This window comes from Apostichopus japonicus, chromosome 2 (assembly GCF_037975245.1).
Source record: "Apostichopus japonicus isolate 1M-3 chromosome 2, ASM3797524v1, whole genome shotgun sequence".
Taxonomy (NCBI): Eukaryota; Metazoa; Echinodermata; class Holothuroidea; order Aspidochirotida; family Stichopodidae; genus Apostichopus; species Apostichopus japonicus.
Genome location: NC_092562.1, coordinates 4,630,701 through 4,658,324, shown reverse-complemented (window position 1 = coordinate 4,658,324; position 27,624 = coordinate 4,630,701). Strand labels below are relative to the sequence as shown.

The following is a 27,624-nucleotide window of genomic DNA, read 5'->3' as shown; positions in this document are numbered from 1 at the left end:
GATCTTACAATAGGGATTTAAAACCTGAAAGTAAAAAAGAAAAGCATGGTGTTCCTGAGATTTGCTAAAACTGAATAAATATTGGTTGTTAAGCTATTGCTGTACAGTATACAGTATATTTGTATCGAAACTTGGAAGGGGGTCGCATATTATCGATATTGTTATGATTTTTTTTTCCTTCTTCAAGTTCTGGTTCACTTTGTATATATCCATAGTGGGTGACTTTGTGAATACTAGAATATTTGCGAATCGAACAGAATCAAGTGGACCGCAGGACCTGTGTATTAATTGCTCATGTACAGTACTGTATTTACTGTAGAGCCTACAGGTATATTCACGATCAATTTGTTCTATCCATGGACTACAGTAAGCAAAAGCACAGTGTCTTTATCCTAAACCATCAGAACACTTTTAACATGCCTCCTTTGGTGAATTAAAATCAGTGTTGTAGAATTATGAAAAAAAATCAAAAGTTTCCAATTTCTAGCAAATCAGTAGCCCATATATCTTGCGATTTGATAAGCAACATTTTAATTGAAACAAAATAAAATGCATGCAAAACCAGTATTACCCACATGTCACCATAGAAACTAAGTACTGCAGATCTTTTAGAACTTAACGTTAGCAGCATTTACGTAGACACATGAGCACAGATATTTACTCATGCAGTCCTGTAGCCGCCGTGTAGGTTGCTTTAAAGTACAGTTTGTGTGTAAATTTGATGCAAGGCTGATTCAGAGACAAGGAGAAGCAGTGCAAATACCACATACCAGGAGGATGAAGCTAACTACACTGGGATAAGAATAGAAGATCTATATAAGAGTTTAGAATGTAGACAGTTAGCAGATATATGGTATGTCAATTATGAGATGTTTGTTATCTTCCTCCGCACACAGTGTAACTTAACTGACCAATCTCCTCCTATAGAAATACTTCCATGTGCCAAATCAACAACAAAATACAAATGATGTCATGTTTCTGTTTTTGTAACTTGTATTACGTGCGTTTCGATTATCATCGATGATAAGAGGAAACATGTCCAGGGTTGGATCAAGATAATTGGAAAAATGAGATATTTACAACTGGAGGATTAACAGGAAATTTGAGAGATAATTATTATACAGTAGCGTGGGATGATGCTGAGCTATGACCAGGTTGTACATTCAAAGATGTGTTTACAAAAATAAAATCTGATATGGTGATGATATTGCAGACCTGTATGTAGAGTTATACTTTGATGGATTTAAAAACATTTCATTGTCTGTGCTTAAAGTATATATAGTTTACAGCACTTGGTGTATTAATCAATTATCGAGATTATAGACATTATTTACGGGAGAGGGGATGTGTGGAGGGACGAGGGGTAAGAGGAGAGTAGAGGAGAGGTAAAAGTGAAATTTGTGTGAGGAAAATAGGTTCTTCATCAATTCATTGAGTTAACTAAACTTGGGTGAATGGTAAGTGGGAGGGGGAAGGGGGGGGGTGGAAGATTAGTACTGTACAGGCAAAATGTGCAAGAGAACAGTGCATGGACATGAAATGGTCTGGTTTGGTCTCAACATGAAAAATTACTCTTCACATTGGAACGTTAACCACTTCAATGAAATATTAAGTCAATACAAATAATTAATCATCTCATACACATTGTCAGACATGAATAAATTTTGCATTTCTTGTAAGAAATCTGTAGAAAATGTATGATTTTTGTTATCATATGGAGTACTAGAGAGAATGCAACATCTGCATCCAAAACTCTCTGGTAACTTGAAACGGGAACACCTTGTGGTCCTCCTTCCCTCTTGAATAATTCAGTATTATACTTGATACTTTTACTCCGGGAGCCGTTTGTCTGGATCGATTGCAACTCACTGGTTTATTCGTGTGATCTTTCACACTGTATGTACCTGCCTATAGGCCCTTCTATATATGGCTTATAATGGGGGTAACACAATTCAAACAGAGACACTCCAAAATATTTCAAAGATTTCTTATATTTCATACCCTAAGGGCACTGCTAAAAAAGATGAGAAATTCTTTTTAAGTTCCCTTTAATTGGACACCTAATCTTTCAACAGATGGAATGAAAGGCATCATTAACAGATGTTAAAAGCAACCATCTCTCAGGACCACAACAGGCCCCCTTAGCCATCTGAAAGGTCATTAGCATTTGCTTCCAGTGTATCTTCTGACCCTTACAGTGATTCCCAGATATATTGACAAGCGATTAAGGTAGCATTTTGGTAAAGTTTTGGATGTGTGTATTCCATTTCCTTTCACAATGAAAAAAACTTGACTGAAAGTCATGTTTCAATTCAAATTAAAAATTAAGTATTGATAGTTTTGTAACGTTTTGAAGTCAAATTGCTTTTCACACTTGTTAATAATTTACAATGAAAAATTGTCTGGGTAACAAAATGTTTATAATCCATTCAGATTCATTGCTTACGAATGAACGGTCCATTTGGTTAAAAACAAAAAACAGAGGATGTTCTAGCTTAATTAATCAATTGCAACGATCTGTTTTTGGGCAATACTCTGTAGGGTTTGTAAACTTGAACGACCAGATGAAGTTCTAGAAGGAACATAACAAACGTGACATTTGAAAAAGTTCAGTTATAAGTTGCCTAAAGTTGTCAGTATTGGCCCGGTTTATTTAATACAAGATATCATTGCTGTTTGATGGCATTATGATTCCTTGCTAACCCAATAGTTTTATTGGCCAACAGGTAGGTGTACATACTGAGTGGGCTGTAAATGTACACATTAGGCTGGTTGATTGGAATGTTTACTACAATCCCTCCTCCATTTACGGGGGCAGAGTACTTTACTGCAGTAGAATGAAGCGATGACTTGATAGCGATACTGTGGTTATATTTAATGTGGTACTATAGTGTATATATACGCAGGGGTGGGAACCATTTTCCAGGTGATGTAAGTCAATAAACTGGAAACAGCCAAAGATATATAGTTTAATAGAAGGTAAAGATTACAGTTGAAAGGTTAAAGGGTGACTATATCTACACCTGTAGACGTCAGTCAAGACTGTCAAGTCTCTTGGTGCCTGGATGGTGAAGTGCCACTTATAACTGGTGTGCTTGGAATGTGTTAAAGTGTCAGAGACAATCGATTTGGATTTCGAGCCACCGAGGATTTGATTGAATTCACTGTTGGATCATGATGCAGTGGATTAAGCAGAATCCATTAATGAGGTCTTAACTGACCCATGGATTATTGATTAATGATTAACGATGTCAAATCTTATACCGTACTCTTACAGTGTCAAGTCGTACAGTACTATACCATTGACTCTCAGCAGTGTTGTCAGTATGTACTGCCTGTGGCAGTGCAATTACACTATATGCAGATATATATACAACACAGTGGGAGCATAATGTGTTATCTGGAGCAGTCAATGTACAGTAGTCTATATATATATACAGTACTGTATGTATAGAACCATTCAATGGACATAGAACTACAAACATAGAAAACAAACAGCACTCAGGGTTTGTGTCTTTATCATGCACCCATCAGTTCACTGCCCCCAGTTGCAATGTGTTTATTTTAAAACCAGCCCTTTTGTTTTTTTTCACTGTGTATGGTGCTCTCCATGTCTGTAAATTAAGGTACATATTTTTTATTATTACTATCACTAACCTATATACGTTATAGACGATGCATGCAATATTCAAGAAAAACATGAATAGATTACTGTGAACTTGAAGCATACATGTTTATAACACTCCTACAGTAAAGTTTGGTGGTAAAAAGCACTTTGCCGTCCCGTATACATGAGCACTCCGATCTATAAACCCTAGCCTAACTAGTGACTGGGCCCTAGATGACCCTCATCGCCCTCATCCATCCAAATCTACCATTCAGAAGCCTGACACCCATGTTTGTATGCAGGAGTTTATCTTTAAATTCATGACTGTGCTTTTTCACTGATTGTTTGTTACAGGTAGAGTCTATCCAACCCCCCCACCCCCCACCCAATTTGCAAATCGGCAATAAATATCTTCCTTTAAAAATCAAAGTAAAGTACAGTATTGTGCGTACATATGATATTGCCCCTTGAAGGTGGACGTACAGAGTTTCTTGCTTTCATATTTGAATATTATTCATATACATATATGTATTACAGCAAACAGTATATCTTGATATCAGTTATGCATATTAGTCTTCCAAGGCAGACCATTCGTAGATATCTAAGTCTTATAAGAAATCGATCACCCAAGTTCTTGGCCATGAGTCATACAAATCATTTTATTACTGGAAATACATCGTCCTTGACTTGGTTGCAGATTGTGTTCACTTGATTTGGTGGTTTCTTAGTATAACTTGTGATATGAAAGTATATGGGTTGAAATGTAATGATAATTATAAATACTGTGATATAGCTCATGATGTTGCTTTGTTAGGAACTCTGCATCTTTCAAAGTGTGTAGCATTGCTGTAATATAAGAACCTTAGAGAAAGTCCATAACTATTGTTGTTATAGTTAAGAACAAGCAAAACATGATAGCAAATAAGGAATGCTGTTGTCTGTTCAGATTGTTAACGGTGATGTAGAACTTTATGTCTCAGGTTGTTAATTTGTGCAGTTTGAAATGAATTTGATATTAACTTCACTCTCCTGTCAGTCTAACCTACTAAAAATGGTACAGTGCCTTAGCGTTGCGGCTACTTAATTCGGGGATCGACTCAGCAATTTGGCGAAGTAAAACTGAACATTACTGGGAAAATGGACCGATTATATGGTTCTATTTCTCTGTCTTGTGTATGGGTTTTATTCTTGCCTTCAGTAATTCTTCCCTTTAAACAATTCAACAATTATTGATCACATCGTGGGAATGTTTTCCAATAGTGTAGAAAAATACAGACCGTTACTATACAGAATTAAATGCTTTGTGCCATGTCTCTTTAAGGCGCCTAAATATGCCAGAATAAAGCTAATCTTACGCTTCATTGCTGACCACCAAACTTATTTAGATTAACTGTCGCAGCACGACAAAACCTTTATCGCAAACTGTATCTTTTGGGTTTTTTTGGGTATTTTTCTTTCTTCTGTAAAAGTTCTATCAAGGTTTACTCAGTGGGAAGTAACTGTTCTAACTATAAAGTTTAAAACACAACAGTTTCAGAACAGATTAGTTCTATACCTTTAGCTTGTTCATAATATTATTATTGCTGTCAAGGTGTTGCTTCCATATTGGTTTACTACAGAAGTCATACTGTGCCTGGTATTACTGTAACATGTGTCCCATTTCTCATGGATTTTATGCAATAAGTTTCAGCTAAACAATTTAATATCTGACAAAAGTTAATGGAATTTTATTTGTACTGTTCATTTTTGTTAAACAATGTTTGTGCACGGTGGAATGGTGAGGCACCAATACCCAGTTTTTTTTTATGGAATTCTACAAGTATACACCTTTAGAGAGGTGAGGGGGTGGGGGGGGAGGGGGTCGCTAGATTAGCTTGTAGTATTAAATGTACTCCTATCATTAGCCATCATTACTTAATTTGTATTCCCTCCATATTTTTACTTTTAACAAATTATTTAAAAACTCCTGTTGTACTAAACCTGAAATACAATGTTACAAATTTATACAAGTTACTGGCTGGAATCTGAAACGTTTCTTGCCACAGGTGAACCTCCTTCTTAGATTGTGGCCTAGAGCTAACCACTCTATCCCAGCTTTAATCCATTATATACTTATATAGGTTTTGTGCCTGCAACCACAAACTAAATACCATATGGAACTGACATACAGGGATGGATATATGCACAGTGAGGTCTGAGAGTAAAGAGTGATTTATTCCCATACATTGTAACTGAGATTACTTGTAATAACCAGCTTTTGAATCATTGTAAAGAGGTTAAATGGAAGGAAAGCAAAAATGACTGCAGTATCCATTTACATCTTATATCTTTGGTGGTCTCTCTCTGAATCTAAATTGTTTGGAAAAAAGCCCCCAGGTACAGTATTAATCTCAAATGTCAAAAGGCATTCTTGGTGATATATAATGACAACAACAAGAACTGGGTGCTGGAGGGAGGGTGCTGACACCTAAAATGATGCTCCCTTTGACTTGACATCATTTTCTTTCTTCCACTCATTAAGGTGTTCTATAGCTACAGCACTTGTTAAACCTTTTGCTTCATGTATGTTGAAATTCAAGTGTCAATACTATTATACTACTGTACATTGTTTCTGTGTTTGACGTTGACACAAACAAATCACAGAATTGGTATCCTAACATTCAGAATAATGCAAATATATACTGACATACATAACATAAATGTTGGTCTTTTAAGCTTAAATCAGCTTACAGTTAGGTCCCCCCCCCCCCCCCCTGTGAAGGCCTATAGTAGTTGTTGTTAATACTAAAAGAATTAGAATATTAAAAATTACATAATGGATTGTTCCTTATTTTCTTTCTATTCAACAGGGTTTGTTTCTGTGCAGAGATGTAAACGATTAATGCCTCCACCCAACCGTTAATGAACTCCCCTCCGTGTAAGTCACCACCAGCATGGCGGCGAATCAGGGACTGTGGATGGCAACCGATGGTTACTACCGCAGAGGGAGCCCTCGCAGATACCCTACAAACAGAGAAAGTAAGAACGGAAACTTAACCAGCTTTAAGTTTAAATGACTGTTTATTCAGTTTGGGTTTGCTGTTCACAAAAATCAAATATCGAAATGGCTTCTCCAACGTTTATCATTTATGCTGTAGTTTCATGAGTCTAAGGACATGATCTAAAATACACCTACCCAGTACGGAACACCCTCCAAGAGTCATTACTGCATTGTGGTACAACGACGCATGGATCTCATAGAATAGCCCAACCACACTGTAGCCATACATATGTGTATGGATAAAAGAAGCAGAGTCAGACAGACCACCCCTCCCCTTAGACTCCTCATGTGGTGGATATCACCCCCTCCCCCTTATCCCCCGGGCCCCCAAATATCTAACTGTGGTTATGGGCCTGTCACAAGCACCATTTTATCAAAGTTTAATGTAAAACATGCATGGTGGGGAAAAAAACTTAATATAGTACAATATAGGTCAAATTATTAGCAGATCTGATGAAAGTCAATTTTAAATAATGCACTTTAGAAGGAAGGTTGCCCCTTTGCACCATGCTGATAGGTACTTTACACCCTATTGTTAATCACTCATTTGATTGTTCCTTTGTTGCAATTATGGGTCGTTAAGAAAGCTGTTTTTCAACGACAAAAATATTGTGATTCGGTGACAAGAAAACACACGTGTTGACTTAAGCTTATATGCACATGTCATGTGGAAGGGACTGCTTTACATGTTAATGGTGCTACTTCCACTTATATATTGTTTTTAATTGTCAATGGGCATTAAGCAAAGGAAATATCTTCTACAGTAATTTAATTTGTAATCATTTGGAGATGGGCGTCCTCAGTCAATAGGTGTTATGTAAAAACAAAGTCAGGGAGGTAGTTAATTATCAGGTTGATAGAATCAGACGGGGAAAAGATCGGGAATTTCCAAATTTACCTCGTTCCCCACTTACCTGTCTCCCCACAACCTATGCACCACATTCTACCGTGTCTAGAATGCCCTGGTAATCTTTTAACACTGTACACCCTCACTGGCCCTAATGGCCTTCCTTCATTTTTCTACCCACAAAGTGTCTCACTGTGTTTTTCGGAGTTAGGAATATTTTCGCGAAATTCGCCCGGAATACCTTGGATTTATACTCTAGAAGTTTCAGAAGAATCAGACGTGAAAAAGATCGGGAATTTCCAATACCAAGGGAGTCCAGTGTGCTACAGTACATCCTAGAGATATACATGTAAAGTAATTCAGATAACGGGAGAACTCTGGGAATTACAAATCACCTGTCTTTGTTCTGTGCAGTGGCTGTGTAGACCTGTACAGTAATAATAGTAAGTCTAAATTAGTTGATGTGAGAGTTTAAAAGCAAATCCAGCTACTACATAGTAAATCAGTACAGACCTTTGCATGCTTACCTGCCTCATAGTATATATGCACTCTATCTACTGCAGGTGTTGAGGCAGAAATGGTGGATGAAGGTGTCCAAATTTTTAAAGTGGGTGTCCTACCTTCTTGGGGCAACATGATGTGAAAGGCATCAATGTGATGGCGTCAAGGGGGCCAACCTTCAGGGCCCTTATAGAGGTTAAGGGGGCATTACCCACTTAGAAACTTTGCAGTTTTGAGGTATCAGAGGGTAAAATGCAAGCTGTTTAGTTAATTGATACGAGATTTGATTGGTAAAATTAGGGAAAGTTGGGGGGGGGGGTGAATTTTTATTTTGGCATCCTTTATAGCATTTCTGTAACTCTTACTTCTTACTTCGTTCCCCACTTACCTGTCTCCCCACAACCTATGCACCGCATTCTACCGTGTCTAGAATGCCCTGGTAATCTTTTAACACTGTACACCCTCACTGGCCCAAATGGCCTTCCTTCATTTTTCTACCCACAAAGTGTCTCAATGTGTTTTTCGGAGTTAGAAAAATTTTCGCGAAATTCGCCCGGATTACCTTGGATTTATACTCTAGAAGTTTCCTATCAGGACTTCTGCACTTCCAAGGATCTTTTCCAGCCTGATAAGTATCCTTTTCTTGTAGGGAAGGGTGTTTTTGGGGGCTGTTTTTAGTGTACACTCTCGCCCATGCGTTCGTTTTTTCTTACGTAACGTTTTTAGGGTAACAGGTAGTAGCTCTGCGAGACTACTTCGTTCGTTGCCTATACCGCCTTGTTTACGCGGATAGGCATATATTTTCGTATGTACATGTTTCAGCTTTTCTTACTTTAAAAGATAATATGTTTTGCTTGTTTCATGTACCTTCGTTACTTCTTACGCCTTTGTGTGGGTTTTCCCCTTGTAGCGTAATTTGTAGCGTTGCCTATACCGCCTTGTTTACGCGGATAGGCATGTTTTTCCGTATGTACATGTGTTTCAGCTTTTCTTACTTAGCATAAGATGTTTTGCTTTCATGTACTTCGTTAATTTTTACGCTTTCAGTGTGGGTTTCACTTTTGTAGCGTAGTTGTAGCCACGTTCCGATATCTCCTAACTAGTCGAGATAGTCGGCTCGTTTCGTTGTTTTTCATGTTAAGACGGGAGTATCCTTGATTTCATATATTGTTGTATATTTTCATGTTTCCTCCAGTTGTTGCTACGTGCGCGCCCTGAGTCTCATGACTTGGGGTGTACCTCGTAGCCTTGTTCCCCCCTCCGCTGGTTCGCGGTTAGGGGGTTCTCTCCCTTATATACATGTTTCGTCCTTTTACAAGTTTTCGATGCATATATGTTTAGTTACGTTGCTTCCATATGTCGGAAGTGTTTCTCCTTGTAACGTATCTTGTAAGCCGCGAACTCCTATCCAATACTAGGCGGTTCGATTACGTTGTTGTTGTTCTTGTTTGAACCTTCATATATTTGTACATATTTTCATGTTCTCCATGGGTTTCGCTACTCGTGCACCTCCTAAGTGTCGGGAGTTTTCACTTGGGGCGTATCTCGTAGCCTTGTTCCTCCCTTCCCGCTCTGTACGCGGATAGAGGGGTTCTCTCCCTTGTTTACATGCTTCGTCCTTTTCCTTCATGTATTCTGGTTACGTGTTCGCTTCTAAGTGTGGGAAGTTTTTCACTATTGTAGCGTACCTTGTAAGCCGCGAGCCTCTAGCGGGGCGCGTTGTTTTTGTCACGTAACTTTACTCTCTGTTAGCATACTCCCACCCTACTTCCTCCTTATAGTCGTTCCGTTTGATACGTTAGACTATTTGCCGTTAGTCTCTCCTTAACGTGGGTTTCTCAGACATGTCTCGAAGCCACCTTAAATGTGTGAACTGTCCCGAGACCTCTGTCTAGTCTGTTTTGTTTTCACACCAGACAGTGGCAGCACATCGACACCTGGCTAGCAGGCCGGGACAGGTTAGATCTATCACCGAACCCACAGTTCCCCTGGAGGGAATCGGAGGAGAGACAGGAGATGAAGAGGAAGTGAGAGAGTTGGTGGGAGTTGAGATGGAGAGAGGCCAGGAGAGGGCCGGAGAAGAGAGAGAGAGAGAGAGATGGAGATTTGCCACCCAAGGTGCCGGCGCTGTCCGGATGTACCACCAAGGGCTAGGGCAAGGGCAAGGCTCAAGGCCAACCAAAAGCCCATGTGAGAGAGAGAGAGATGCAGATTTTGCCACCCAAGGTGCCGGCGCTGTCCGGATGTACCACCAAGGGCTAGGGCAAGGGCAAGGCTCAAGGCCAACCAAAAGCCCATGACAAAGACGGCCAGAGCGGACAGTCCGTCCGGGTCGCAGAGAGCGGCACCCGTTGTGGTGCGCGCAAAGAGAGGGGCTCCGGAGAGCCAGGGTCCGGCGAGACCTCAGAAGGAGCCCGGAACAGACGTTCCCCTCCGACCCAAGGAAGGCTAGGCTCAAGGCCAATAAAAAGCCCTTTAGAAGTTCCGACCGGAACGGACGGAATGTCCGGGTCGAGGAGAGTGGTACCCGGCGTGGTACGCACACAGAGATAGGCTCCGGGAGCCCGAGTCCGGCGAGAGAGGCCGGAGGAGAGAGAGAGAGAGAGGAGAAAGAGATATTGCCCCCCAAGGTCCCGGCACCGTCCGGATTCTATGACCAAGGGGGAAGGCAAGGGCAAGGCTCAAGGCCAATAAATAGCCCATTTGAAATTCCGACCGGAATGGACAGAATGTCCGGGTCGAGAGGAGTGGTACCCGGCTAGGTACGCACACAGAGATGGGCTCCGAGAGACCACGGGTCCAGCGAGACCTCACAGGGAGTGCGGAACCGAGGTTCCACTCCGGATCCCAGGAGTCGGTCCCGGAGCAGGGAACCGATGAGATCAACAACTGCTGGGCCCCCAGAACGGGGTAGTAAGGGCAAACGCCCAATCCGAAAGGAAAGCCGGCTGGAGCGAGGTTCCCACGGCAAACGGAGATATACTTATCCCCAGCCTCAAAGTTAATCCCGCCTCCAAGAGGGGGAAGAGTCTCTTTCATCAGGGGAGTGTTGCCCCCCGGAACTAGCAGCTTGAGCTGCGACGACAGGTTCGAATCAATTGCGGAAAGACACTGCAATCGCTACACCATTTATCATTACACATCCCGAATGTGTGTTTAATAAGTACCAGCAGAAACCAGGACATGACATAGATTTCCTGTGCATTCATGGGTCATATTCTCCTCGCTAATTATATTTCTCTCTCATTATAATTCATCGCCATATGTCTAGGTTTGAAACCTTGCTTATGTTTTGTTGTTTAAAACGCTGGTGGAACCCCCTCCAGAGCATGTTAAAAGGCGCAAACTGAAGCGATTCTAGTAGTCTCGTTACTTAGTACCTTGGCAACCTGCCAAGAAGAGAACGTTCTCGAAGCTTGGCAAAGTGCCAGGAAAACGAAGCCTTCCAAGAGTCTTGGCAAACTGCCAAGACAATATTCCCGCGCTGTGTATTTGTTATGAGAGGAGGGGGGCCAAGCAGTCACCTGGATTGACACGTGTAAGCTCAACGTTTGCTGCAACGAGCTGTCGACTACGTGAGCGATCCCATGGAATAAACCTCTCTCTCTATTTTTTGGGTGAATTTCCAAGACAAACGCGTTAGTAGTAAGTTGGAAAAGGGGTAGGATAAAACCCCAACAAAGGTACAAGCGCTAACGCGCTCCGAGCATACAGTATGCGCTTCGTGAATAATGTTCGATGTTCCCGACATTTTAAGCACAGTTGCATTTCGTAGCACCTGATAGCCTAGTCGTGGCTATGCGCTAGGTGGTTTCAATAGGAAGTTGGATACTTCTACTGTACTACACTACGAAATTGACACGTCTCGACATGGAGAGATTTGAGGAGTAACGGGTACGTTATCATAACATTTATTACGTGTTTATTACGTTAAATGTGGTGTGGTAAAAACGTCGACATAACGTTTCTATGAGATATTAATGTTGTATTAATGTTATATTATTGTCTTAACGTAAATCGTTTTGAAATATGAGCCTGAAAACGTTTTCGGTGACATACCTCTTACACCACTCATAACGTTGTCATAACAAAACACTACATGCTTAGTAACGCTTTTGTGTTTGCTGAGTAACTCCCCGGGCTCCGTTAAGCAGCCAGGGATTTATGAGGTGGATTTTCTACAAACCCACCCTCTCACCATCTTCACAGCCCCTGTTGGGAGTTTGTTTCTGATGAGTAGGTCTATAGCTCAGTTAGCTCAGGGTTAAAGCCTTTCACTCATAAGGTCCCCGATTCAGGCCACCCCAAGATTAATGTATGTTGTCCAGCTACAGAGTTGTTGACTTTTCATAATCATGGACGTTAAATTTGTATGTAAGAGACTGACTTCAGTCAGCTTGCAGCTTGGTTAAGCCAGTGAGGCTTCTTCTCATGTTCCTACTTGCAGGATGATCCTAAATACGTTCTTAAATACATACATATAATTGTAGGAGTCACATAAACAGTAGCATTGTAGCTTTGTTTAAGATTCTGATGAAGCAAACTATCCATTCAGTACGCAGTCTCATTTTTTGTAGCAGGGCAGCATTGTTTAAGATTCCGTACTCACTCAGCAGAGTGAGATTCTGTACCTTCAGTACTCATTTTTAGAGAGTACTGTGGTCAAGTGGTGAAGGCAGTGGACTGGTGATCTAAGGCTTGCAGGTTTGAGTCCTGGCCGGATCATTCAGTTGTTTCCTTGGGCAAGGCACTTTTTTGTCAGTGCAGCTTCCCATCCAGAAGATACTTGTCTCTATGCTTGACAGGTTTTCGTTGACCGGAGTAATATTGTTAGGCGCCTCAGGCATCATTATCTTTCAATAGGTCTACGCCTTTTCTTTCCCCAATATTATGATTAATATTTTTTAGCATGGAAAGAACCTCCATTAAACCTCCCTACAGGGTACAGCTTAGCATCATCAGGACATTCCTTTTCTTCAGAGTTTTCTGATTGCAACTGGTTGATAACTGAAGGAGTCATCAACGGTACTGTGGTATTGAATCAGTACTGCGAGTGCGGCTGTCCTGCAAGCACTAACAAGGTCACCAAGCAGGCCGCTGTCCTTGACTTCTTTAGCAGCAGATACACAGGGTTGGGCTCTCTGGAGCCCTCCGGCGCCCAGGTACAGGGCTTTTGACTACCATCCTCTCAGACAACACGACGGTGGTAACATACTGTAGCTACGTCAACAGACATGGTGGCACCAGGTCAGAGAGATATTGCCGTCTGGCAAGGGAGACCCTCACCACAGCTACAGAATCTAGCATGGCCCTACAAGTCTCTCAGATAGCCAGAAAGGAGAATGTGATGGCCGATGCTCTGCCCAAGGGACAGCTCCACCCTGACGAGTGGACCCTTTTGCAACGAACATGAAGTAGGTTTTTCCACATGTTCAGCAGACCTCTGATAGACCTGATTGCGACACAGGGCAACAATGGGCTGCTCATCTTTGTTCAGGCGGCCCACCCGCAGGCCTTCCACATAACGCCAGGTCCCTGTCGCGAAACGGACCGGAAGCTTACATCTTCCCCCTCTTGGCATGGTCAGCCATCATAGTGGCCCCGCTGACCCCGGTTCGGGCAAAAGTTATCCAGCTCCTAGCGGACGAGCCAGCGATCCTGCCGGACAAACCACAGTCGGTTGTCCCATAGACGGGGCGCTGGCTCACCCGGACAGCAAGGGCCTACAATTAGGTGCCTGGAAATTGTCTGGTGTTTCCTTAGACAGAAAGGACTTTGGCCGCCAGAGTGAGAACAACCTTGGTACTTTACGTTTTCTGCCTACGGAGATTCGGAGTATGCCGAACGAGACAGACTCTGCCTACCATGGCCTTTCTAACCTTGATCGCCGACTCCTTACCCACTGTTCCAAGAAGGGAGGCAGGGTTTAGACGATCAAAAACTTTCGTTCGGCTGTTGCCGCCTTCCATCAGGGGCTTCCCGTACGGCTCCACGCCAGGCAGCAACGGCTCGCCTTGACTAAGGTGCCTTCAGTCCTACGGTTTGTGGGGTGCTGATAGTTCTCGACCCCTCCTTCTTCGCTAGAGCCAGGTTTGGGCTCTCCTACCGGGAGACATCATCATCCCAGAGATCAAGACCTTCTCTTTGATCCCCGAGGACAGACTACAGTATGGTTTCCCATTAGGGCACTGAAGTGGTACCTCAACAGAACACAAGATCTCTTGGGTACTTCGACATCTCTGTTCTTCCTCCTTCGAGTGCCCCACTCAGCAGCCTGGGAGGATACCTTGTCCCGCTGTTTGGTGGAAGCCGTCCGCCCTCTGGCTACAGGTCCAGGCAGATCCACGGCTCACAACAGCAGGGGTTTCACTGCTTCTACAGCCCTGTTCGCAGGTTTTCCAATAGTGGACATCTGCAAGACGACGGCGTGGAAGACTCCAATCGCTTTGTCGCCTGCTACTTATCGGACATATCACAGGCCGATTTGGCTTTGGTCGCTCGATGATACGAGCTCCGGGGGTCCCACCCCTCGGGCCTCCCACCATCGGACAGTGCCACTCGGTGCATAGGTTGTGGGGAGACAGGTAAGTGGGGAACGAAGTAAATATTATAAAACTTACTGGTTTATATATTTACGAGTGACCCACTTACCTGTCTCCATTTCCCGCCACCCTCCCCCGAGGGAGGTGGGACGCAGCCGGACGGGGGAGCGGTCGTTCGACCTGACTCATGACTCCTCGCGTTTCGTCGATAGACATCGCCACCCCCTGGGTCGCCTGCGGCTACTTGTCTATCGGTGGGTGTTGTTTCCTTAGTTCGGTTACCAGGTTACTCTTTACCATCTAAGGTAGTATGGGCCTCGTCCCCTTGTTCAATTAGGCCTCTGTTAGTGTAGGGGGAGGCACGCCTACGGGGTGACGGAGGGCGGACCCCCACCCCGACTGTTCAGGGTGGGCTCCACCCTCCGCCTGGAGGCGTCAGCAGTCTTTGTTAGCGTTAGATTTTTCCTTCTCGGCGAGCTCGGCGGGTGGCAGGGTTTACCCGCCACCCTCCCCGAGGTCGCGTCAGGGGCCACTTTGTGGGAAAGTGGTCTCAAAATGAAGGAAGGCCATTTGGGCCAGTGAGGGTGTACAGTGTTAAAAGATTACCAGGGCATTCTAGACACGGTAGAATGCGGTGCATAGGTTGTGGGGAGACAGGTAAGTGGGTCACTCGTAAATATATAAACCAGTAAGTTTTATAATATTTGTGTACTCTGTATTGGAAACTTGAGAAGACTTTTCACAGAGCTTTTCATATTTTTTTTGCAAGCCGTGCAAGGAAAATTAGATCGTCATTGTGCGAAACGGGACGTGCAAACGATGGCTGGATGACTTGCTTCCTAAACCCCTGATCTACTGTACCTTAGGCTACAAAGTAACGGATTAGCAGAGTTCCCCTGTTGATCCACTCTTGGGTCACCACCCACCACCTCTTGCCTCCGAATTTAACGTTCTGTAGACCTCTTCCGAGAGACCTGAGCACTCTTATTTGTAAGACAACAGAATTTAAAATTTACAGATCTGAGGACTGCCATTATGACTATGTGTGATGTCATAGTATCACTGGTGAAGACAAACTGTATTACCATAGACCTTAAAGACATGTTCAGATGGTCATAACTGTGACAACAGGATGCTGTGGCCGAGTGGATAAAGGCGGTGGCATTTGAAGCCAATCGAGAGGTTCCGGGTTCGATTCCCGGCCAAGTTATAGTAAGGTGGGTTTTTCATCAAAAAGTAATTTACAGTTTTCCCCATCTGAAATGACTTTCTAAATTGAAAAGATTCCAAATTTGATTTCAAAATGTTGAATTGGAAGCCACCCGATGTGTAAGTTGTAATCCATGTGCCCTTGCAGGTTTCTCCCACATTTGTGGTCGCTTAAGCGTCATAAAAATAACTTCTGATTATTATTATTATTATTAAAATAGACTAATTTCCTGTTCTGGACATCAGTATCAGTACTTGCTAATAGCGCAGTAGGTTATCATACTAAGTAGCTTAGATGTCTAAAACCTAAACAAGAAATACTGAAATATACCAAAAAAAACTAAACATAAATGGACTTAAAGGAAATGTCTGGTGGAAGATTTTGATACATTGTCCTTGTAGTTATTATTTTTCTCTTTCTAACCATGTAAATTTGTCCCCATTCGATGTTTTCTTCTTGTAGAAATATGGTTTTCAAATTCACCAGTTTCTCACCAAAAGTACCGTTTGTTTGAACGCATCAATATTATGGTGCAGTCAAATAGGCAAAACAGGCGACTTGAAGTTAGCACTCCCATTTCCGCAGCAAATACACTTTCACGTGTACACGCACAGGTGATTGCCTATTATATATAACGTACAGTACATATCGCGAACGTATATAGTCTACTGTACCATGCCCAGTTGGTATAGGTATAGTGTTGCACATAATATACTCTCACACTCAAACCACAGTTCATAAACTGTTCTTCGAAATAGCTGAAATAAAATTCACGGATCAAATTTACAGTAAAAGGTAACTTGAAAATTATTCGGAACACCAAAAAGATGAAACTTGGCGGAATCGATGTCAGAGCAGAATGTAGTACCGGGAAGCTTAGGCTTCGCAGATCTGTCCGATCGTAAACGTTAGAGTAGCCTACATGCGAACATTCTTCGCGTTGGAGCTGGATAGTGCGATGTATTAACAACGAAGAGTCTGCTGTTAAAACTTATCAATACACAAAGACCACTAAACCACCGAACTACATACAGTATATGGCAGCTTAAGGAGTTTTTGCAAACATATCTAATTTATAAGAAATTTCACTAAGGAAGAAATAAATCTGTATGCAAATGCGGTTTTGTTGTGATTACTGTAGGTTCTGTACGGCGCGTGGGTTATGTCGCAACCTGCATTAGTGTAGATGTCGTCACGTTCTGTACTGTTCAAAATCATATTGGAAATGTCCATCCTTAACGATTAAAAAATCATTTCTCTGTCAAACGCAACAATAGCGTTCTCATACTTTGACAACATGTTTGGAAAATTATTTATCATTTTTAAGGTAACTTTTAAGCTAACTTTGGGCCACCAGACAATCCTTTTAAGCATTCAGGTGTTTGAGACCCTGTTGTATGTATTTTTTATACACCATTAAACATCGTAGGTTGCTGTCATTACTCACACAAACTACGCACAGTGATTGAACCAGAGCCTATGAGTCACATATGGTTATGATTGAATAGTTTATAAAATTGGTTAATCTGAAGAAAGTATTACTCATAATCCAAGTGGAATTTATCAGGGTTTTCATATTGAGATATATGCTAGACATGCTGCAGAGTATACCGTCTTACCTGCGCCAAAATAATTTCCGCAGTTACGTGTTCACTTTCGTCATCATCAGAGCTACAATAGAGTTTTGAGCTACATGTACAGTACGGTTTGCTATATACATATAGTGACCTACTTATTGTTCTTTCCTGCGTTGGAACGGTGCCAGTTCGCATCGGTCGGTAACTGAATGCTGATAATCGGATACTGTACGACACTGACTTATTCCAGATCTTAGTGTAATTGTAATTATAATTTAAAAGCTGCACGCACAATGCTGAAGTCTGTACAATCAAAGGAAACCTACTTTTCTTCACACCACTCATGACTGGGAACATGTGATGTTAATAGAACGGTTTTGCACATTCATCGTGAATATGTATCGGGTGGACAACTCCCCCTCCCCCTTTCCTCCTCCTTAGGAAGGTTTACATACAGTTGACTTCAGTAAGCGTTACCGGACAGGATATGTTTTGATCGCCAGTGGAAGTTTTAAATAAAGTACATTAATTTGGATTTGTCACCTTCCCACTTAATAAATTACATTGGACGTACTACACTGGTTGAGTGTTATTACCAAAGCCTGGAAGTGTGCGTGTCAAGCTCTCTGGAACAGTTTGTCAGCAAGTATGGGTTTCATTTAGGTCTCAATAATTGATGGTCAGAGCAAAGAACAAAGAAGTCTCATCTTACTAGGATTAAGTCAACGGCAGTAAATAGTGCACACTGGATTTGATCTGATCGATTATACACCAAAGGGAAATTGTTAATATTGAGAGGTGCCGTCATGTAGAAGTATACAGAAGATATTGTAAGTATATTTATCAGGAAATTAGGGCATCTATTCAAGAACAGAACAACTCTACAGTTGTTTACTTGTATATAAACTCTATTAGATTTGACATGATTGGTGGTACATACAGTATATGTACATGGTTTATGTAGACTAAAGTACTTTGACATCTCTTTGTACATGTGGGCAGCCTGCTACAGTAGCACTGATTCTGTTCAAGTACTCATACATATATACAGATAGCATATAGTTGCCTGGCCTAAATACTCAACCATCATGCAGTTACAGTACATGCCTGAAGAATACAAATTTCAGCCATTTGGGAATTTTCGACAGTATACCTATATTCATAATTATAAATTGTGGAAGATTACAAGGTCATACTTGTTATCAAGGTTTCAAAGTGCCAAGTTGAACAATGTTACTGGTATTCATACAGGGGGGGAATGTGTACGTTAATACTTTACTGCTGGTATATATTGTAAGTCCTACTATACAGTACATGTCTGCTGAAATGTTCAAGATATTCAGACTTGGTAAATTGAGTAGAACATTTTTGAGCAGCCAGCCTTTTCCTATTTAGACGAACCTAGCAGTTGCTTCCCCCTTTGTGAATGGGGGGGGGGGGATGCTGAGGAACTACTATGTACATTTGTATGTTTAGAGTATTATGTACTGCTGCAGGTACATACTGTGTCTTACCGGAGCAGGTAAGGCAGTACTGTACAAGTTGCTTGCTATATAACAGTGACTATTAAACAAAAGGTCAGAAGGAAAACAATTCTTTTTATGCCAAACTATTCCTTTGTTTGAGTATATTTTGTGGTCGCATATAGTCCAGAAATGCATATTTTGTAACATTTAATCAATTTTTTGAGGATTGTAAAGAACAAATAATGCAAAAACCTAAACGTATGTATTCTATTGTTAGTTTATTAACAGTTCACCACTATTTACTTGTTTGATTACAGAAATCATTGTGCATTCTAATATTGAACTTAGATCTGCAATAACATTTAGGTTGTCCAAGTCATGGAAATGACAGATTTGACATTTTAACGACCAGAAAGCACATAATATGAAATTCTCATATATATATGCTATATATGATCCATTTATTAAAGTTCATAAAGGTGTACAGTAAATTTTGACAGTACTCTTAAATCAAATAGTATTACTCCCCTCCCAAAGGGCAAAGTGTTTAATACCAATTTATAAGATGTTATCAGCTTTTGTTTATTTACAAAGTTAAAGTTTAAATATAAACACTGCTAAAACCACACACGTTAGATAAATAGTGGTTGTTGGTGCATGCAAGCAAGCATTCCTGTAAACCATTGAATGGTCATTGTATGGTGTATCCATTGGATAATAATTGAGCTTGTTCTAAAGACTGTACAGTGCAGGATGCATGTGATACAACTTTCTCTTGGAAAAACCTAACCTGTCTTAATTTAAGTTGCCTGATGGATATACAGTTGTTTTGGAGTAAAAGCACTCAAGCTTACCTTATCGGGGCAATTAATTAATTAGTTTGCTGTTTACTAAATCAATCATAAATATAGCCACATTTGTGTGTAACACTTTAATACTGTATTACTGCATCTTCAAGGAGTCGCATTGGGTTCGGTTAGACGAAGACCAGGGCACTGTAAACTGGAAACAAAGTGTGTTTCTTTAAGCCCGTTAAAAACCTCACCGTGAATGATCACAACAAGGATTTAAGGTTTGTAAATCAGACTTTATAACACTTCATTAAATTTGTGGCCACCACCAAGTTTTAGTTGTTGTCTTTGATTGAACCCGGTAATAACTCATTAATTGGTAATCAAATGATTGTAACCACGGTGGATCCCAGGAAATCTTTCCAAAATTAGTGAATATTGCACAGGTCTGTACAGTATGTGTCTTTACTGTATGGCTTGGTTAGGAGTATGTATACAGTGTATATATGCAACTCACTCAGTCACAGTAAACCCAATGGAAAATGGGCAGACTACAGGTTAAGTCTACAAGAGGAATTTATAAACATACTGTACTTTTCTTGGCCCTAGTGGTTCTGCTATGAAGTAGTGTTGCGAGCAATGCGAGCTATGTGGCTCAACCATGCATGCCCCACACACCTCTGTTTGATCTTCATTGTTTCATTTAACAATGGTGCCACTCCTCTACATCACCCACTTAATTGTATTTCTCTCTTGTCACTGTTTGACTTGCAACAACTCTTTAACTAATTTTCATTTGTTTGTACTGAGCTTCCGATTAGAAAATTGTGATATGGTTGTAGGTAATGAATAGTAGCAAATTATGGTTGTACAGTAGGTAGGAAATTATGGTTGAAGGTAGCAAATTATGGTCATAGGTAGTTATGGTTGTAGGTAGCAAATTATGGTCATAGGTAGTTATGGTTGTAGATAGCAAATTATGGTTGTAGGTAGCAAATTACGGTGGTAGGTAGCAAATTATGGTCGTACAGTAGGTAGCAAGTTATGGTTGAAGGTAGCAAATTATGGTCGTAGGTAGCAAATTATTGGGGAAAGAAGAATTTTTTTTTTTTCACTGTGAAATTTAATACCAGGCATCAAGTATTAAAAGATAAACTGCTTTAAAGAACTTAAACTCTTATAATGTACATTTATAGCAGAGATTATATTTTTAGATTTCAATACTGTAACTTTGGTTCCCGGGCAGGGCAAACAATACATTGGTACTGTAGTTCTGTTGGTACAGTAGGTGGATATATTGAAAAAGAAACTGATTTTAATCTTTTTAATTATTCACTTGATCAGTAACAAAGTTAAGTGCATATCTATGGCATTGTTGATAATATTTAAGGCTTTTTTTAATTGCTATTGTGTTTAAATACTGCTTTGTGTTGCACCGAGTTCTACCCACACGTAGGAATATCATTGAAATGATCAGAAAATTTCTAGCTCTCTGTTTAAAATAGAGAATCACAGATCAGCTGCTGCTGGACACGTCCCATTGTCATCCTGCTTAATTCAGGTTTATTTTACTGTATAAAAGTCAGGATAGTCTACTCTGCCAGACGTTAGCTCAACTGGTAAGTAACCAATGGAGGAGCTTTAGGTTATATGTCATAGAATGCTCAATGGTACCTTACAATCTGTACAGTTTATACCAATTATCGTTTAAAGACTCTTGCCATCAGCATTCAATGATTCTTGACCGAAAAGATATAGTACATCTCCCATTTAAGAGAGGGGGGGGGGGCTGCAATACATTACATGTATGCTTTTAGGAAATAAGTCTTTAAAGGTCATCATTTTGGGGGTTTAAAGTGTAGAGCCAAGTGTGGAATTCCAAAATGGTTTCCCAGCTCCTAAGGGTTTAATATGTGATCTGGATTACAATTTGTAAATATTGTAGTAGCTTTGTGAGGGGGACAACAAAAGTTGTAAAAAGGTTGGTGGAAAGGTGAAAGATTTGAATCCAACAGATTATCTTCATAGAGATTTAACTTAATTTGACCAACTTTGGTAACAACCAGCAGTTGGTAGTTTGGTTAAAGAAACTACCCAGTGAATAAGAGGTGTGACATTTGTGACTCTCCCTCCCTTTGCATTTCAAGAGACAACTTAAAACATTTCTGTTTGATTCCTAGTTTCTTTTCTTTCCCTTGGTTTCCTTTGTCTCTTTCCTACTTTGTAAAGAGCTTTGAAACGCTGTATTAAGCGCTATATAAATGTAATTTATGAATAGTATTATGATTATTATGATAATTATTATTATGTAAGGTAATATATACAGTTTCCAGTACTTATGTAGCCAAGAGGATCCAGATGATTCAAACAGGTCTGCATCTGTCCCTGCAGAGGCTTGCTCAGATTGTCAGCAAGATTAGATAATTTAAACAGTTTAGTTTGGGATTAAGTGGCACAACAAAAGGGTCAGAGAAATTTAGGTCACAGGTCGTCTTGAGACTTTTACTGCAATATGAAACTGATTGCAATATTTCTTTCAGACATTCTTTGTGCTCGATTATTAAAAGATATTTTTATCACTTCTTATTAGGTTGGTTAGACTCAAGAAGGTTATCATATATGAGAATCCCTTTCTTTTCTAGCATTGACTATCAATACATTAATGTCTTCGTAGTTCTCACTGTACCTGATTTGTGGAAATTATTCAAAATGAATATTATTTGTCAAAACAACAGCTTCTTGCAATAATGGGGATTCAGCCAGGTTTTTTTTTCCATTTTTAGCAAGCATAAAAGGGAATGTCTGCTTGGATCTGTAACTCAATTGATGTACATTTTAGGACTTTTTGTTTTTTGCACTTGTATTAAAGTCACCAGTTCATTTGGAATTTGCCCCCAAATGCATGCATCATGACACAGCTTGCCTAGAGCCTGAGGGTCCGAAAGTCTCCTAACATTGATGGACATTGCATTAATAGTTCAATGGATGATTTTAAAAGGTACCCCTGTTTCTTCACAAATTAGCCAGTAATTTTCTGTCACCTTTTCACCTCATAGGGTCATGTCCTTGGCTGGTTGATTTATTGCTGGTTAAAAAAATTTCTGCTGTCAACAGTACTATAATGACACACATCAAATAGTTAGCATTTCTTGTAGAGTTACAGTACACACTGGCTGTGTTTTCATTGCATCTAGAATTTACTGCAGTCATTGATTGCCTGGAAGTTAAAATCATGTTTCACATTTAAATCTACTTGTAGGTTGAAATAAATGCAAAATATTTGGACTCATGCTTGCATTTTCTAGACATGATATGTGGGTTTATTAGAACTATTCAAGTGATATGCATTTAACAGTATATATTGTACAGTAGGTCAATTGCCTATATATTAAAGTTCCATACTATTGTAACATAAGACTCTTCTCTGCCAACCTCCAATATTTCTAGTCATACAATTCTCTCTATTTGCGTAATAAAGTTAATGGTAGCAATCCCCTATTGTATGAAACCATTCAATATGACAGGTTCATATCAATTACAGTGCCATTTCCAAAGGAGTACTTTTGAAACTGGTCAGTGACAAAATCCATCCCTAAGTTATACCTATTCTTGTAAAGTTGAAATTCTTTGTAGCATATAGTGTCAATCTTTGTTTTTGGAAGGTTGAAATTCCATTCATTGACAGTGCTACGGGGATTTGCTGCAATGACTTTTTGTCTTCTTATTGTGCGCTCATATATTGTCCAACTATATAAGGGATTCACAGATTTGTAAACGAAACAAAACGGTGAGGTCATTCTCATACAAAATCTTCCTTTTTAAGGGGAAAGAATTTGCTGAACCCTGTCACAGTCAAAGCTAACCACAGCTCAGATATATGCAGGTAGTGATTTTGTGCAAAGAACAACAGGCGACGCTATAGTGCTTTCCACATAGCACTGAAGTGATACACACACGTTCTGGTATTAATAGTACAGTGACAACGGCATAGTCTAAATCATTGACAAGTTTACTGTCAATGGCGGTGTAAGGTTAATTCCATTTGAGATGGCCTTTGTACGGTCCTTTACGGTAGAGAATCTAAACTCACATCCATCTTCTCTTTCAGGATCCCAAAGACATCTGCAGCAACAGCTACAACAGCAGCAACAGCTACAGCAGCAGCAACAGCTACAGCAACAGCAGCAACAGCAGCAGCCGATTCAACAGAAGGTAAACCCAAATTATAGCAATAACAACCAAGGCATCGGTAGGCATCCGGAACGCACCCACGAATCCTTTCGACGGGATGCTCAAACTCAGGGATACAGACGTCAGCCTTCTGATCCTGCTGAAAAGTGTAACTGCTGTCCATTTGGATATCACATTGATCTGGACTTTATGCGTATTTGTGATGAAATTTCGTCTGGCGTTAACCTCAGAGAGATTAAGAAACCCAGCAAGTTGAGAACCAGCAGGAAATATGCGTCGGTAAGTGACCTTTCTCGACCTGTTCCAACGAGATCTTCTTCGATATCGTTAGAAGGAAAGACTCAATCTTCTTCACCAAAGGAAAAGGGAGGTGCCGCTCAGGTAGATGATATATTTTCTAAAGAGAATGAAGAGTTTTGGGATATTTATCACCAATTTGATGAACATTTAAAGACAACTTATCCCAGCAAGCAAAATCCAAACTCTAGACGGAACCGCCTTCCGTCGGACACTCAAAGTCTTCCACCTGAACCTCTGGACATCCAGCTCAGTGACATAGAGAGTGTGTGCTCTGACGTACCTACTTCACCCCGTCACCAAACTGCCAGCGAACTGCGTGCTACGATGAGTGGCCCTCGAAGCCACCAAGGATTTCATCGTCCGTACCGCAGGCAAGAACCTTTGAGGGTTAACCTCCGTGACATGTCTGACCTAAGTGGGTCAAACACCTCCCTGAGTTCAGCCTGCAGTTCAAATTGTTTCTCCCCATTGCCATTCGGTGGGGCATATTCGTCACTTCCGAATGTTCATTCAGACTCCTCGACCACCGCCTCTGGAAGGTCCACTCCGTCATCGATGTGTGCCGACTCCCTGACCGTCATTCGCCAGCAGATGGCCTCTGCCCTTAAACGTCTGAAGCAGTTGGAGGATCAGGTGAAGCTCATCCCGACGTTACACGTCAAGATTAACGTCTTGAAGGAGGAGAAGAGATTGCTTAAGATGCAAATCCAAAAGAGAGAAGAGTCCGAGCAATCAAGAGATGCAAAGATGCAACTGGATGCCAAAGAGATCATCCAGAGGAGAGAAAGGGAACTGCAGATGAGGGAAGCAGAATGCCAACAGAAGGAACAGACCCTACAGCGCAAAGAAATGGACCTGAGTCGGTGGAAGACCGATCTGGTTAAGCAGGAAGCTGAATTGAAGCAGAGAGAATCGGAGTTGTCGAAGAGAGAAGTAGATTTTCAAAAAACACTCGAAACTCAGAGGAGGGAATTTTATTCTGATTTAGCGACATCTAGCGTAACAAATTCCAGTGATCATCACAGACCTAACACTTTGGAAGAATTAGCAGAAAAGTTAAATAAACTGAAAAGGACACCACCACCAGTCGCTCCAAAACCTCAAATGAAAACTCCCCTACAGAAAGCTGTGGTGCAACCCTACGTCCATACCAGGACAATCGGTGTCAATGTGGACACCATAAAGTGTGATGTGAAGGATGTAGGAGTGTCTGTGAATACAGGTATGTCATTTCAGCCTATTAATGTAACAATGTGGAAACCAAACTCAATGTCAGAATTGCCTGTGTGTTCGGCAACACAGACTGATTCAGAGGACACATCGGATATTTCCGCCGAGGCGACAATTACATTTTCGGATGAGAGCATCCTCCAGGCTTCTCCCAGGACCGGAACTGTTTCTCAAAATGTCGAGACTCAAACCATCCCCTGGGAAGAAAAACCGGAGGTCAGTTCAACGGAGACATCAACACAGACGATGCCAGAGAGGGCGCCGTTGATAAAGAGTCGTAATTGGGAGACTCAAACTGAAGGCTTATCCAATGAACTCTCAGATGCTGTAGTGCAAACAGAGACTGAACCGGTCAAAATTACTTATGACAGAGGAACTTTTACATTGTTGGAAGTTTCAGATAGAAGCACAGCAACGGATAAAAGAGCAGAACAGGATGTTCACAGTCGTGGAACAGTTACTGATATCGTTCAAAGGAGACACATGGCTGTCAATACCGACGTCGTGGAAACGCCGCAAGAGATTAACCCTTTGATTTTGTCGGAGGACAGTGAAACTACCAGTTCTCAAATGGTCAGAACGGAGACAATGGACGCCTGGACTAATATGGAGAATCCATTACCCAAAGATGCCTTTACTGAAACAGACAAGACAATCTTGCACGACATAGGAGCTTTGATGAATGCAGCCACAGAAACTGTATGTGATACCGTTGACAAAGAAACATCTGCTCAAGTTCAAACGGAGAACAAATGGTCTCTGGCCGTGCCAGAAATATCTGAAACCGGTTGCGGCAAGGACTTGCACCCCGTGGCAGATGTTTCCACGGCTACGGACACCGTTCAGATGACCGATTCAGAAACTTGTTGGGACCTGTCTAATTTGAGGACTAGCTCAACAAATACTGCCAATATTCTTACCTTGGAAGTAGCTTCGGAAACATCTGTGTCAGTTAGAGAGCAATCCTCCCAGATCGAGGAAGAACCTTTAGAAACCAAAGAACTCTCCGAGGTTGGGATCCAAGCCTCCTTTGATCTGACTGATATGGGGATTGGAGATGCAGATGTCAGTGTGGTAGTTTGTGATAGATGCTCCAACATTTCACAGGCTGAGGTCTCTGTCAGTGTTTCAGAAGGTGACCTCTGTCAGAGGAGAACGATTGGAACGAACCATTCTGTCGCGACTCGATCAGTTGGGACTGGCTCTTTCACCATTGTTGAGAACAAGTACTTTATCGAAGATAGTGGAGGTGACCAAATGTGCAATGTTTGTAGAGGTCAAGTTGATCAAGGTAATTTTGCTAGTAGGGTATCTGTTGGGGTAGGGGGTGATTTTGCTAGTAGGGTATCTGTTGGGGTCGGGGGTGAAACTACCATGGAGAAGCAGATCTTTAGCGCCGGAGAGAATCTCGGGAGACCTCCTTTCCACTTGGATTCATCCCCTACAAATCGCAGCTTCCCGGCTACCAATCCCAAGGAGAGAAGGCGCCCTCGTTCCCATTCGTCGCCAGCGATCAACACTGCGGGGGTCTTAACAGATCAGCACCAGAGCAATCAGCCCTCCTCCATGAAGCTGACCTTTCCCGATCCGCCAGACTTTACCCGTTTCAAGTGGTCTGCTCCGCACGGTACCGACGGGAGGCAGGAGGCAGATGTTAAAAGAGTAAATGGCTCATCCAATCACAGCAGCGTCTCAGAGGGAGATGATACCAGCGCCTTGGAGGAGAGCACAGAGTCGATCTTCAGAGCAGAGGAAACGGTCTTCCGACGTAATCGTCCCGAGCACGTAGACGAAACGAAGGAACTCGGTAAGTACCATTTAAAGTTAGGACATGGGATGTATAGTATGGTAGTTGAGGGACTCATGAGGTCAAAGTGAGACAAGTTTTTATTCAGTTATATATTTGGTCAGATGATATAATAAGGGTTCTGATCTTCATGAATGAAATCTTAAATATTATTAGTATTTTCATTATCTTTAAAAGGGACAAAAGGAAAGGCCATGTTTAAATCAGTCACGGTCTAAAGACTGAACACTGTCTCACCCAATCTACCATTGGTCATATGTGGATGCAACATGCTGAAATCTGGAAAATGAGAAACGTTTTGTATTTACAGGCATGAGACTCTTCCGCGGAAACGCGGATTTCCGATTTTTTTTTTTTCATTTTCGCGTTTTTTCTCGTAATTCGCGTTTTTTATTATTTTTTTTTATTTAATTTTTTTCATTTAGTTTTTTTTTTTTTTTTTTTTTTTTTTTTTTTTTTTTTTTTGCCGAACATGCTGTACTGTGAAGGGAAGGAACACCAAATTTGACCAGTGG

The 27,624-nt window shown here is 41.2% G+C and overlaps 1 protein-coding gene across 6 annotated transcripts in view; it reads left to right on the top strand.

Annotated features, from left to right (window-relative positions):
• LOC139975151 (uncharacterized) overlaps nt 1-27,624 on the top strand; it is a 74,797-nt gene that overhangs the window by 12,701 nt on the left and 34,472 nt on the right. For all 6 annotated transcript variants that reach the window (XM_071982847.1, XM_071982829.1, XM_071982838.1 and 3 more), the window contains exons 2-3: nt 6,457-6,625; nt 23,690-27,109. In XM_071982847.1, coding sequence (XP_071838948.1) covers nt 6,541-6,625; nt 23,690-27,109 — 3,505 coding nt within the window. In that variant the 5' untranslated portion in view covers nt 6,457-6,540. The remainder of the gene's footprint in view (nt 1-6,456; nt 6,626-23,689; nt 27,110-27,624) is intronic.